General features: G+C 37.9%; 1 protein-coding gene across 1 annotated transcript in view; it reads left to right on the top strand.

Moving 5' to 3' along the window:
• Positions 1–8,913: 8,913 nt before the first annotated feature.
• Smp_127650 (putative secretory carrier membrane protein) overlaps positions 8,914–15,780 on the top strand; it is a gene marked incomplete at both ends in the record, with an annotated part of 25,094 nt that continues 18,227 nt past the window's right edge. The window contains one exon of the mRNA XM_018798573.1: positions 8,914–9,070. Coding sequence (XP_018653502.1) covers positions 8,914–9,070 — 157 coding nt within the window. The remainder of the gene's footprint in view (positions 9,071–15,780) is intronic.

Here is a 15,780-nt window from a genome sequence, read left to right as displayed (position 1 = left end):
CTACATTATAGTTATCGAGCAAGATCTATATTAGACAACCTGAACTACAACGTTCACGATTCATTCATGTGGCCATATACGTTAGGCTGTGCATAAATATGTATGTGAACTTATGCATATTTCCCTCAGTCTTACATGAGTGATAATAATGTGTAACTTTTAATTTTCATATTCTATACATTGATCTGCTGGTGGTATTTCATTTATTTTTCAAAGGTTATTATGCACTAGAACACCCTAACGATCACGATAGAGCAGACTAGGGCAGATGATGTGACTTGAGAGTAAAGTCAAGCAGATTGGCCAGTCGCATAATGAAGAGTCAATAAATTTATGTTAGGTCTATTAGTTTTTCAGATTACATGAACCAGTAAATAGTTTTGACAGACCTAAATAACTACAAATTCGAAGTATGCCGTTCCAGTCAAATTGGAAGTCAGAAATGAAGTGGCTCGAAAATATATTTGGAAGACTATCAATGTATAGAGAATCGTTTATTCCAACCTGGCTAACAGTTTCAAGAGATGCGTAGCACGGCGTAACCACTCGTGATCTGTTGGGGATGTATGACCGGAAGCCTCAAGCTAGATGAATCCGGCAAAACTAATGGGATCGACACTAATTTCGAAGGCTTACAGAGATATTTATTTTTAAGGTTTATTTACCTCTGCAATTTCTTGTTAACTAAATCCACAGTATGAAACTGAGCTTTCGAAAATCTCAATAATGTAATTCTGTACACTCGAAGTGTGGTGTGATGAAATCTCCCGGTGAATATGACAAAAGAAACCTAGACATTTAATGTAGTCTCGTAGGTAATGAAATAGATTACTAGATATGTAACTCCATTATCACTCCTCCTATTGCTAAATATTGTTTTTGTTCAGTGGATTTAAAGGGATTATAACAAGAAAACACATCCTTTGGGAACTAAAAGCGCCTTTCTACTATCAGGTAGCAGACCGCGAGAGGCAAACTATCTCACAAAGTTTGGGGTTTGAATTGCACTAGCGCAAATTATAAATAATCTGTCCTCCAAGTGTTCCTTTAGTCGCGGGCTATTCGATAGTGTTTTCAAATGGTTAGTTCTTTCAGTTTTTTCAAAGTCCTCTAATATTTTGCAGTATAAAAGTGTCTCTAAATGATCTAAGTATTTAAAATATATAGTAGCCACAAAGCAACGGTCATTAACAAATATTCCTCAACCTAGCAGCAGGGGGACCTAAATGAGTAATCACATACTTCGTTTTGATTGAACTGTTAAAACTATACATAGGCTTTATGGTCTTATCTCATACAACACCTAAGTCCCACCGCTTCCACAAAAGTTGAGGGATAACGTAAGGGCCTAGTATGATCTCATATTTGAAATATAGTGTTAACTAGTTCATTATTTACTTTTCTTTAATATCTAATCTCGATGATAATCTTCAAAACAGTGGTATAAAAAGTTAATTAAAGAGTTCAAATAGCCTTGTGACGGTTGTTCCGAGCATATAAGTGGCTCGTCAGCGTATGTTTCCCAACCACCATGCCAGGTTGGGACCTCTATCCACCCATTGTGTATTGTCTATAAGAATTTAGATTCGGTCAGTTCTCGACAAATGACTCGTATTAATATTTTAGATTTAATGTCTTACATGTAACTGGAAGTCGGTGGCAGTACAAAAACACTAGTTCTCTGCTGTTCAGAGTCAGTCAGTCAGCTACAACGTAGGACCAGGCACATATATGCATCGGTCCAAGTTGCCATACCTCGTTAGCACAACAAGATGAACACCTGATTCATAGAAGTGGTTAATTTAGTGGTGGTAATATATAAAAGAAAGGTTGTACATAAGGATATAGTATAGGAAGGAAAAACGTTATGAAGCAATTTTAATCTCAAGGTTTAAGGGAAGATAAAGAGCTGTTCAGAGTAAATTATATACGAATATTAAATCAAACTAATATGGATTTTAAAATGCTATTTAATCATAATCAGCTGTTTGTAACGTGCTTAATATGTCTCAAGCCACTTGGAGATAAATGGGACTAAATTCTAATCAATATCTCATTACATCAGTTTGTGCTTCATATCATCAGTTTTGGGATTAGGTAAATAAGTTGCGGCATAAAAACCTCAGTTTGACATACCTAAGGCCCTGCTGATTACCACTCATTTTAGTATGACTTTCTGTTTCGTCGTTTAGCTTTCCTTCAGTACTGTTGATGTCAATGGGCTTATCATGTATCATACAAAATCAAGGTTACATCGATTTAAATACGCTGACATGTACTTAGCTAGCATAAAAGTAGTTTGGAAAAAGATTAGAGATGACTAAACAAAGGCAACAAAAGTTCACAAAGCTCCTAACAATTAGATTCAGTTCGATTGGAAGGAGCAAACTTCCCATTTATCTGCAAGATTATCTTAATCTTTAGTTAAAAGCGTATCTGGTGCCCTTTGTACCAATATGTATGTGTTTAAATAGATAAATAAATAAAAAGCGTTAGGTGGCATGCCACAAACCTATCCTAACAGCACGTATGTATTCATTCATTATCTTTTACTGAATGTTAAACGTTGTATTATCTAATAACCCTCATTTTTATGTTTTACCCAACTCTTACCTCCGGTTTTGGCACCCGGGCAGCATCGAATAATATGTGACGCATATCTATTTGGTGCCTCCTTGTACCAATGTTTGTATTCAAATAAATAACTTTTCCATCATAATTAGCACTATTTTCATTGCTTCCTTTTTCTATCTATCGATTTTTTAAACTGAACCAGTGTGAAAAACAACATGTTAAGATTCCATACCTTCGCCATATCCTACCTGATTTTTACCACTTGTACCCATCGATTTCTTTACTAATTTAAGAGTTTCTACCAATCGTTTTATTATATTTATAGATGTAACCATTTTCAGTTTTCTCCTTACTTCGTCCTGCACCCTTACTATCTTTTTATTCGTCCCCCTTGCAGTGTCGATGTGAGATAAAGAAAATAGATATATGTCCGTGCTAATATATCTGTCACCTTTGTTTTGCATCCAGCTAAAGTGGGTTAGATGGCAGGTTCATAACGAGGATGTTTACATAAATAGTTCACTTAGCAGGTTCTTACATAGTGACATCTTTTTTTATGTTTCTATGGGTCCTTACTGTTATTGTTTATTCTTGCAGAGTAAAGTCAATCAAGAGTCATTGGAGGGTTACAATCCTTTTTCTGATCCTGTCCCAAGTAAGTGTGACGAGATTATGGTGGTAGATTTTTCTGTTGTTAAGCTTATTTCAATACATAACTCTTACAAGTTCAGTTTGTTGTTATTAAGCTTTCCGATGTTACTTTTAACGCTGATTAATTTGATTAAGGTTAGAAATTCACTGAAAATTAACATTCTAGGACTGGTTATGCTGAGAACTAATTCAATCGAGTTTTCATATTTCCTAGTATTTTTTTCTGAGCGCATGAAGTTTGATATGATAATAATACTTTATACATCTATTACTCAACGAAAATCAGTATTATATTCGTTATCAATTCTGTCCGATTTCTAATAGAATTATGTTGTATGATCGAGGTGGTGGTAATAAATTTGGTTTAAGTGCATTTTTTTTAAACCTCAGATAAATGTGTAGGATCGTGGAATTAATGAATACTTTTCATTAAAAACAACAGCAAACTAATATTTCGTGTTAGTAGTTATAGCTATGGACCGTAGGACCAGTAGCCTCTATTATATCCAACCTATGTAGCATATTTGTTCTGTAAATATTTGGTTTAAATTGTACTTGAGACACAAGTTACTGTCTGTAATGCTTGTCTTCAGTTTGATCATGTTTTACTCCTTATATTATCATTTATACTTTCCAGTTCATCTTATGAAGCTGTGACCCAGTAGTCAGAGCATCTAGCTTTCAGTCAATAGGTCATTAATTCGATGGTTATTCCAGCATCTGAGTATTATCCACAGCCCCGAAATAAAAAAGAACGTATGGCTTTAAGTTAACTGGACAAAGTTGTACTTGACAAGTGATTTACGAATCTAACTTATAAGGGATTTATCTAACTTAATTGATTAGACTAGATAAAAATCCTTATTACGTGTGGAAATAAACTGTTGTTAGCGGGATAACTTACTTACGCCTGTTACCCCCAATGGAACATAGGCCGCCGACCAGCATTCTCCAACCCAGTCACTCTGTCCTGGGCCTTCCTTTCTAGTTCTATCCAGTTGTTGCTCATTCTTATGTCTGTTTCCATTTCTCGGCACAATGTGTTCTTCGGTCTTCCTCTTCTCCTTTGGCCTTCAGGATTCCATGTGAGGGCTTGTCTTATGACACAGTTGGGCGATTTCCTCAATGTGTGTCTTATCCACTCCCAACGCTTCTTCCTGATTTCTTCCTCCGCTGGAATCTGGTTTGTTCTCCCCCACAGTAGGTTGTTGCAGATAGTGTCTGGCCAACGGATCCGAAGTATCTTGTGTATACAACTGTTAATAAACACTTGTATCTTCTGGATGATGACTTCCGTAGTTCTCCGAGTTTCCACCCCATACAGGAGAACTGTCTTGTCGTTTGCATTGAAAATTCTGACCTTGGTGTTGATTGAAAGTTGTTTTGAGTTGCAGATGTTCTTCAGTTGTAAATATGCTGCTCTTGCTTTGCCAATTCGCGCCTTCACATTTGCATCAGATCCGCCGTGTTCATCAATGATGTTGCCCAGATATGTAAAGGTTTTTATATCCTCCAAAGCTTTTCCGTCAAGTATGATTTAGTTGGTGGATGTTGTGTTGTATCTGAGAATCTTGCTTTTCCCTTTGTGTGTGATGAGACTTACACTGGTGCTGAGTCTGCTGCTACACTGGTTGTTTTCTTCTTCATTTGTTGTTGCGTGCGTGATAGAAGAACCAGATCATCTACGAAGTTTAGATCGTCCAGCTGCATCCTAGCTGTCTACTGTATCCCGTGCTTCCCCCCAGATGTTGATGTCTTTATAATCCAGTCGATCACCAGGAGAAAGAGAAAGGGTGAGAGTAAGCAACCTTGCCTGACACCGGTCTTTACTTTGAACGAGTCAGTGAACTGTCCTCCATGCACGATTTTGCAGTTCAATCCATCATAGGAATTCCGTATTATATTGGCTATCTTCTCAGGCACTCCGTAGTGTTAACGAAGCCTCCATAGTGTTGTCCTGTCCATTTAGACGAGTTATGACGTTAGTGGGATAAGGATTGAATTAAAGTATGTTCCGTAAAGGATTGTGTTGGTTCACATCGATTGGGCACTTTTCAGCCAGTCAGCGCCAACAGATACTTGCAGAAGAATTTAGTATCTTGTGTAAAATTATGAATACACTAACGTTCTTCTTATTTGGATTCCTACTTCCATTCAACCTTTGTTTATTTGGAATATAATTACGTTCCTGTTCAACTGTGTTCTGATTTGGGGACTTGTCAAGTGAAATAGTGTCCAAAAATACTAAGCAATAAGAGTAGCTGGGTTGTAATAATGAAGGTCATAACACCTGTATATTTATATAGTAACTAAATGTAACTTCATCATAATTTGGTTCTTATTTTATTAAGTAATTTATTTACTAGCTTTACTTGACTTTCACTCACACACTAGTGTTAACCCAACATCTGAACTTGAATTTTTAGTTCAGCGAAAATTTTTAATGACCACCGTTTAGTTCAATAAATAGTAGCCTTCTCGTTGTGGGGGTGTTGCTTACGAAATCGAGAGGACGAAAAGCGAATGTCCGGCGCTTTAACCGGGTTGGTGGACACGGAAAGTCCACCTAGTGGAGTTGGGAAACCCTGATTCCAAACCAATGGTGCACATGGGCTCCAGTATCCTGAAGGAACAAATGGCGTATGAACCAATTATTGGTCACCGGCTACCATGGGACTGCATCTCCTTACCATGCTCCACTGCCTTGTGGACTAAACCTTCAGGTCAAAGGTTCCGGGTGTGGCTCCCCAAGAAAACCACCTGCTTCAGTTTGGGCACCCAGGCAGTATCACAGCCCACACACAAATCAAGTGAGATTTGTGTGGCGCATCTGTATCTGATGCCACTTTGTACTAATATTTATGCGTTTAAATAAATAAATAAGCTTAATTACTTATGCCTGTCACCCCTCGTGGAGGAGCATAGGCCGCACACCAGCACTCTCCACCCAACCCTGTCCTGGGCAATCCTTTCCAGTTCTTTCCAGTTAACATTCATCTTTTTCATGTCTGCTTCCATTTCTCGACTCAGTGTGTTCTTTGGTCTTCCTCTTTTCCGTTTCCCTTACTGGATTCCAAGCAAGGGATTGCCTCTTGATGCAGTTAGGTGGTTTCCTCAATGTATGTCCTATGCACTTTCAACTTCTTTTCTTAATTTCCTCTTCAACTGGAAAGTAGTTTGTCCTCTCCCATAAAACGCTGTTGCTGATAGTATACGGCCAGTGAATGTTGAGTCTTTTGCGTAGACAACTGTTTATAAATGCTTGTACCTTCTTGACGAAGGATGTATTAGTTCTCCACCTTCCTGCTCCATACAGTAGGACTGTCTTGACGTTCTTATTGAAGATTCTCACTTTGAAATTAGTTGATAGTTGTTTTGAGTTCCATATGTTCTTCAATTGTAGGAATGCGGTCCTTGCTTTGCCAATCCTCGCCTTTACATCTGCTTCCGATCCTCCTTGTTTATCAATGATGCTTCCCAGGTACGTGAATGATTCTACATCTTCCAGAATTTCGTCATCAAGTGTGACTGGGTTGGTGTTCTCCGTGTTGTATTTGAGAATCTTGCTTTTTCCTTTGTGAATGTGGAGACCTGTCGATGCAGAGGCTGCTGCTACATTTGCTGTCTTTGTCTGTATTTGTTCGTGTGTGTGAGAGAGGAGGGCTAGGTCATCTGCGAAGTCCAAATCATTTAATTGATTCTGAGAAGTCCATTGTATTCCGTGCTTACCCTCAGATGTCGAAGTCTTCATAATCCAGTCAATCACCAGAAGAAATAAGGGGGAGAGTAGACAACCTTGTCTGACTCCGGTCCTTACTGAAAAGTCAGCTGTCCTCCATGCACCACTTTGCACTGTAGTCCATCGTATGAGTTCTGGATAATGTTGACAATCTTTTCAGGAACTCCATAGTGTCGAAGAAGTTTCCATAACGTCCTCTTGTCCACACTGTCAAACGCCTTCTCATAGTTAATGAAGTTGATGTATAGTGATGAGTTCCACTCAATTGATTGTTCAACGATGACACGTAGTGTCGCAATCTGGTCTGTGCACGACCGATCCTTACGGAATCCAGCCTGTTGATCTCGAAGTTGTGTGTCTACTGCGTCTTTCATCCGGTTCAGCAACACTGTTGAAAACTTTTCCTGGTACTGACAACAGTGTGATTTCTCCGTAATTCTCACATTTGCTCAGATCTCATTTCTTTGGTATCTCGATGAGGTATCCTTCTTCCCAGTCCGTTGGCACTTGTTCCTCTTCCCAAATCTTCTTGAATAGAAGGTGAAGCATGTTTGCAGTTACTTCAATGTCTGACTTCAGTGCTTCAGCTGGTATATTGTCAGGTCCTGCCGCTTTCCCATTCTTGATTTGCCCGATGGCCACCTTTTATTTCTCCGCTCGTTAGTGGAGTGACATCTGCTGGAAGGTCAGTGTGTGCCGCTTCGATATCCAGTAGATTCAATGGAGCTGATCTATTGAGCAGTTCCTCGAAATATTCTACCCATCTTTTCCTTTGTTCTTGAATCTCTGTGATTGTCTTCCCTTCTTTGCCCTTTACTGGTCTCTGTGGTTTACTATATCTCCCTGCTAGTTTCTTCTTTGTATCATATAGTTGTTCCATATTCCCTTCTCTTGCAGCTTTTCCCGCCGTCGTTGCTAGTTCTCCCATTTAATTCTACTTGTCGGCTTTAATTCTCTCCTTCACTTGCCTGTTTGCTTCTGCGTACTCTGCTTGCGCCTTGACTTTCTCTGCTCGTGTTCGACTGTTGTTAATTGCTGTCTCCTTGTTCTTCCTTTCTTGATCCTTGTCCAGGGTTCCCATAGAGATCCGTTCCTTATAATGATGCTTCTTGCGACCCAGAATCTCCTAACACGTTGAAGTTATTACTTCTTTGATCCCTTTCCAGTTGTCCTCCATCGTAGTTTCCTGTTCTTTCAGTTGATCCTGTAGAGCTTGGAACCCGTTGTTGAGAGTTATCTTGAATTCGTTGAATTTGTGAGTGCCTCGAAGGAAGGCTGTATTGAACCTTCGTATTAATGTTTCCTTAGCTGTCCAGTGTTTCTTTAGCTTCATTTTCATCTTGGCCACAACCAGGTGGTGATTTGAAGCTATGTTAGCTCCTCTCCTGGTTCTCACATCTTCCATTGTCCTTCGGAATTCTTTGTTGATACAAATATGATCTATCTGGTTCTCTGTGGTGTGGTCCGGTGAGATCCATGTGGCTTTGTGTATGCGTTTGTGTGGAAGTATTGTGCCGCCTATAACCGATTTGTTGAATGTACTTAGATTTACAAATCTCTCCCCATTTTCATTTCCCTTTCCCAGTCTATGTCGTCCCATTATATCTTCATATTCTGTGTTGTCCACTACGACTTTAGCGTTTAGATCTCCCATCAGGATGGTGAGGTAATTAATCAAACAGCCCCAATAATTTTTTTGTTATTGAGACAAGGCACTTTCGCTTTATCTATGAAATACTAATTAACAATAAGCATCCAACGAAATTTGTAACTTTATCTATCGACCAGTTTTCTGTTAGTCCTAATAGTCCTGTTTCCTTTCCCTCTTTTTTTTCGCTTCTCTCAAAGAATATGAATCTTTAACACCTGAAACTAACGAACCATCTTCAGATAATCGAAATAAAAATTATGTTTTTGATATTCCCCCACCACCAATACCACCTACAGAAATGTATTCACCATATGCAAAAGCTACAGCTGGTGGTGGTAATGAAAACGTCTTAGCTTTGGAACGTAGACAAGCTGAACTTGAAGCTCGTGCAGCCGAATTAGATCGTCGAGAAAAAGAACAACAAGCTCGTGCGAATACAATTCATTCAGGTCCAAGTAAGTTTTGTTTTATTCATTTCAATTAATAAGCATAAAATCTGATACAGGATGTGTTATCACTTGAGATCGCTAATCGATATCACGTCTTAAAAATCACCAATCAGAATTCTGACTACAAATTTTTTCTATTTTGTGTCAATTGTTCCGTTTATAGCTCAGCACCCTAGAATTGACTGATTACACTCTTGACCTTCACGGTTAACCTTAAGTCGACGCGAACTGATTTCCTATTGGCTCATTATTCTCAAGTCTTTCTCTATTTCCTACCTTAAGTCTAAAAGAGAATTCATCCACCAATCTTTATTATGTTACATTTCAAGTAGGTATGGGTTTATATTTAGACATACTGAACCATATCGCACCATCAAATGGGAAATCGTAAGCCAAAAATGTCTATGAATATGGTAAACTGTAAGTAACAGTCAGTCGGTCATCTACAACGTAGAAACCAGCACATATATGCATTTGGTCCAGTTGACACATCTCATTAGCACAACAGAATGAACATCAACTTTATAGAAGCAGTTACTTCAATGGTAGTAATATATAAAAGAAAGATTGTGTATAACGATATAATACAGGAAGAAAGAATTAAATCGTAGAAAGAAAGGTATGAAGTAATTTTAATCCCACAGTTTAAGGGAAGACAAAGTGTATACACCTATGCCATTGTGATCGATTCTGAACAACGTCACCCAGAGTCTCCAACCATTGGCTACGATAGTCACGCGGACCCCAACCAAGTAGTCTGCATCTACCAACATGGCTCAGACTAGAAGACTAGTGACTTCAAGCACTGATGTCACGTTTTGGTTTGGCCGCCCCTAACTTTCTTCCAACCATCCCCTACACTAGTCAGCATAGCGCGTGGTGGCATACGTAACACGTGGTCCAACCATCTCAGTCGATGAAGATTCACAACCTCATCAACTGATTTACCATCATTCCCTAATACCCTGACGTCTAACTTCACTATTACTTACCTGGTGATCCCAGCAGATGCGAGCAATATTTCTAAGACATCTGTGGTCAAATACAAGTAACTTACGAGTATCTTCTACTCTTAATGGCCACGTTTCACAGCCATGAAGTAGAACGAAATGCTGTGCAGTATACTCGTCCCTTAATTGATAGACGGATATCTCGTCTTCGCCATAGGTGACGTAAGTTGGCAAAAGCCAAACGAGCTTTCTGAATCCATGCTGAGATTTCGTCAGACACTAACGCATTAGGTGAAGTTGTCTATGCGTCTGACTACTTCACTCCCTATCCTTAGTTCAGATGTTGACGCGGACCAGTCCTGAAGCAACGATTTGCATATACAGGAGGAGAAAGTGTAAGTAATAGGCTGGCAACAAATTAGGAATATTAAGTCGTATAATAGTGGTTAATGTGTTAACTGAAAGCTTATACATGAACCTAATTTACTATGACACACTAGCACGACTGGACAAATCGCAAAATTTTGGAAGTAATAAGAGTATGGGTGATAGTGGACAACACCAGACAGATATACAGAAAGAATAAGTTTACTCAATAAAAACTGTGAGTATTTCAAGCAAAGAAGTGAATGCATCTGTGCTATTTTAACTGATTTTCAATTATGTCATCAAACGTATTCAACAGTTGGTTATAATGGTCGTACAGACTCCAATCAAATATTCTGTACCTACACCTATGTGACTCAGTTCAACAAGTTAATAACTTTCATTAAAATCATGAACCGATCAACGTCAGGCCACCCTTGCAAACCTGGAAGCAGTGAACGATTGTTTCGTCGGAGTATGGTGCTCCTCGGCAGTGCTCATCCACGATTGGTTGAAGTTAGACATTAACACCGTTGGATCCCGGCTCAGTGGCCTAGATGTTACATGTTCTCCCGAGACCGAAGCCTCTGAATTCGAGTCCTGCGTGTAGGATCTTTGATGCTCATTGCTTAGAAGTCCCGTACTAGGACAGAACGGTCGTCTGGTGCTTCCGGGTTTTCAATGGTGATCTAACTTAGTTCAACTCATGATTTCTTGAACATCAACAATCTCCACAACCTCATACTGAAAGCTAGTAACTTCATGAACTGGTGCCACATTTTGGATTTGCCCGTTTAACTTTCTTCCGGCCTAGTGCAACTCCAGTTAATCCACTTCGACGTAAAGCTTTATTCTGCCAAGTATTAAATTACACTTGTTTGGATATAGTCATGTTTACTTCATTTCATTTATTATGAATTCATGAAGCTTTGAAATTTGTTACAAAATATACTGTACAGTTTAACTGGTTTTCACTATAATTACTCCAAATCGGGACTTAAGAATTCCCTTCTCCTCCTCCTAATCTGTTTTTCGTTTTCACTCCATATCTATTTAGAACTTTCATAAACACAAACAATACGGTTTAGACGGTTTCTGAAATATCTTACTTATGCCTGTTACCCCTTGTGGAGTAGCTTAGGCCGCTAGTTACCATATGATTTACTCGTCAATCGAAATACGACTTATTCAATCTTTGTACTGTGTTAAACCGATGACGATCGACCGGTATCAATAGCCTAGCGTCCTTATTGGTCCTTTATTCGCCTAGCCCGTCCAGTTGAGTCCAGAATGCCAATAACACCTCTCACTGTGCGAATCATATGTTTCAAACATACTTGGTTTATATATCAGCCAAACAGACCGTATCACACCATAAAATAGGAAATAACATTTATACAAGATCGAACCAAAAAGTGCCCGTGAATGTGGGGTGACTATAATCAATAAGCTGAACATAACTTAAGAACATTAAATCGTATAATAATAATAATAATAATAATCTACAGGTCAAAGGGAAGCTTATAATGAGGGGAGTATAGATATACTAGTCCATTAATCGTTCTCAAAAGTTACCCGTATTTTAATCTTCACTAGGATATAATACCGCCCACTTGGATTCTCTGTAAAAAGAATTAACCGTGCTAGAAAAACACTGAACAGAAATATCTCCTTCCTAAAAGTTAATTACACACATTTACATTTGTATATAATACTTACTTTTTAAAAAGCGTTTATCACATATGAAACAATGGATGAGGGAGAGTTGTTTGTTATTGTCACATATGATTTAAGTAATATATCACACACAAATGTAATCTAATCTGTATTAATGTATAGTATGTTTATAAATACATTATACATGATTTAATGTAGCTTGTTTTTACTAAATACCTATTATTAACTTTATGTTTTTTTTCAAAAAAAGGAGTATCGTACTATGTGATCAGACATTGAATTTTCACATGATACATGAAATTTTCTTACTTAAGTGTTCATACACAAGACTGAAGGTTCTGGGTGTGAATCCCACGTGTGAGATCATTGATCAGTCAGTCAGTCACAACGTAGAACTTCGTACGTACGTACATACATCAGTTTGAGTTGCCATACCACATTAGCACAGAGATGCAGTTGTCGATTCAAATCCCATAGTGGTAGAAGTAGTAAGAGTATAAGTATTAATGTGAAAGATTAGGGTTTGAAGATGTTATTCAAGGAGTTTAATCCAGTGAAATAAGTTTGAAAAGAGAAAAAGATAGAGATATGAAGAATTCAGAAGATTAGAATTTGGTAGAACACAAAGAGTGTATACACCTACGCCATTGTGATCAATTCTGAGCCATATTTGTAGTTTGATTAGTAAATTTATGAAGTATACTCATGTGTCAGCCAATTGAATTTCACCCTTTTTTTGAGAAAGAAAAAAGTTACATCAACCAAAAAACTTTGATTCATCACGGTAACTAATATTAGTTAGAAACCCATTTCAACAAATACCTGATCAAGTGTTGATTATTTACATTTTAAAATACAAGTATTTGAGATTATGTCAACTACTGTTATCTTAATTATAGTGATTTATAATAAGACTTTACAATCATGAGTCAACTGAAGCTAGACCACCATGGAAAACCTCAAAGCACTAGAAGGTCGTTTCGTCCTATTGTGGGACTCCTCAGCAGTGCGCATCCACGATCCCGCACTCGCAAGATTCGAACCCAGGACCGGTCAGTCTCGCGCGCGAACACTTAAGCGATGGACCACTGAGCCAGCTGGCATCCAACGGTGTTAATATCTAACTTCAACCAATCCACGAAGTTGAGCAACCATTTCACCAATGTCTTCAGTGAGTTGATATCTCCCAGCAGACCTGGTTGAACTACACTGGTTACTGCTTCTCACTAGAACTCCAGGAAATACTTCTTGGAGCCAGTCGCTAGTGAGCATATGATAAAGGGATCTAGCTTCAATTGACTCATGATTTTAACTATATATAAAAAATCACTAAAAATCTCCTCAAACAACCCCCCTAATTACCGAGTACTTAACAAAGTTATGTTTATCTACTCCCTCTTAGTGCTTATCGAATGTGGTCGTTAATATAAGTGACTCAGCATCCCTTGCACCATCTCGACTCGTTAGGCGGTTTAAAAATAGTCAACAAGAAACCCTCCTTGACCTGAGTTTCGTGTTATTTACCAATCATCATCAAGGCATAGCTGTAGTCTTTAAAGGAGTGGTGCTTCCTGTGGGATTCAAACTTATATCACTCATATGAACTTTTCTCTAAGTTTGAACGAATAGTTTCACAGTAGTTGGGATCCAAATTAGTGTAAGACATTAAAGAAGAAAATTATGTGTGTAAAGAATGTCAAAAATTAAACTTTAATGAAATCCAACATTTCGCTTAACAATCTGGTTCAAACATTTTCAGGGAAATATGATCAAACATTAAAATGATCGAATATAAATGAGTATATGATTCTCCGGTTAACTGTATACTAAACAAGTCATTTAATAATGTTAACAATGATGAAAGTAAGAATTTGCTGTAGTGTGTATGAAAAATGTGGTGTGAAAAGGGAAGAAAATTGTGTTAAGATAACAGTTGTATGTATGTATGTATGTATGTGTAGATCTGATGCTTTATTTTCTACTGAAGGCAGTATGATTAAACAGTATATGAAAAGCTTCAGCCACTTGCCTTTCTCGGTAGTTGGGAAAGCCTTTTTGTAATATTTTGATGGTGTTGAAAATGGCATGAACTGCTATTGCCGTTTAATTTGGAGTCTTTCCAGTTCTACGGGATTATTAGGTGGTTTATTAGTGTACCTAAGATGTTTGCCTCAAGTCAAGATTTCACGAGATGGCTCTCCTATATAGAAGGCACCACAATCTACACACCCCAATTTGTAGACACATTTCTGCTGGCACAAATGGGATATTTCCTTTAAGCGAACTAAAGTATTTTGAAGGGTGTTCCTTGTTTTGTAATATACATTTGTTCTATGCTGTATCATGGTGGTATGGTGAAACTACAGTACCAATCCATGCTGTTTCGTTCGGATTATTTAGCAGTAACATGTTTTCATAAGAAAATTATCAAGTTGTAAGATGTTAATTAGCTGCTTTCGTCCTTTTTGTTTATCCTCTTCGGATGCGATAATGTTGTTTGCTCTTCTGAAGAGATTTACGGCTAGAGAGATTTTCGCGCTGAATGAATGTGTTAAATGAAAGTCAATGTAATGATTTGAGTGCATTGGCCTTCGGTAGATGGTTAGATTTAGAACTCCACTTAGATTTCTTTTAACTAAGCAATCTAAAAATGATAGCTCATCATGTTCATTTTCTATTCTCGTTCGTAAATGTTATGTGAGATGAGAATGTATTTAATCAGTTTGGAAAAAGATCTTACACGGATCTTTTTTATGACAACAAAGGTATCATCTACATATCTAAGCCAAATTCATGGTTTAATGTCATTGGTGAAAATATTTGATTCTATGTGCGCACATAGTCAATGATATTATGGATTAGTGACATTTCTGGGTTTAACAGCCCAAAACTTTCTTCCAACTTATGGCCGGTTCAGGTGTATTCTGTTTTTATCTTCCTCCAGATCCTGAGTTCCAATATTCGTTTATACGATATTTTTATTTCTGCCTTTTCGAACCATATTCTCAATATTTGGTCTTATTATCTTTGCTACCATATTATTTTAATTCTTTTACTTCTCACCTTGTTAATTACATCCCGTCGTATTTATATGATATATCAACTGGGGCCAACTCGCATCCCTGATAGGCTTTCTGTCTATCATGATTGGTCGAACTTGCTAACATGTCAGTTATTAATACACGTTAAGGTTAGCGTAAATTGAGAGTAATCCGTACACTTCAGTCTGGGAAGATCCATAGTCTCATCAACAGTGTGTAATATGTTTAGATATCAAGGAGTTCTTGGTAGGTAAATAAGTATATTCACCTCATTCAATTATTTCTTTACGCCGACCAGAATATTCCCATCCACTCACTCCTGGACCTTCCTTTCTAGTTCTAGACAATTTTCGTTCTAATGTCTGTTGTAATATGTTCCTTGGTCTTCCTTTATTTCTTTGAAATTCAGTAATACATGTGAGGGCTCGCCTCGTCAATGTGTGTTCTATCCACTTCCAGCACGTTTTCTTGATTGCTTCCTCCTCTAAAACGTGGATCATAATTGTAGTTAATTTTATGAAACCAGTGCTTCAGCTGGTATGTTGTCAGGTTCTTCTGCCTTCCAGCTCTTGAGTTGTCCGATGGCTATCTTGATTACTTCTGTCTTTGACGCAGTGACACTTATAAGAAGATATGTAGGTGCTGGTTCGATATACTGCGAATGTAATAGATCAGGGCTACA

This window comes from Schistosoma mansoni, chromosome 7 (genome assembly GCF_000237925.1).
Source record: "Schistosoma mansoni strain Puerto Rico chromosome 7, complete genome".
Lineage (NCBI taxonomy): Eukaryota > Metazoa > Platyhelminthes > Trematoda > Strigeidida > Schistosomatidae > Schistosoma > Schistosoma mansoni.
This window is presented reverse-complemented; position numbering and strand designations above follow the sequence as displayed.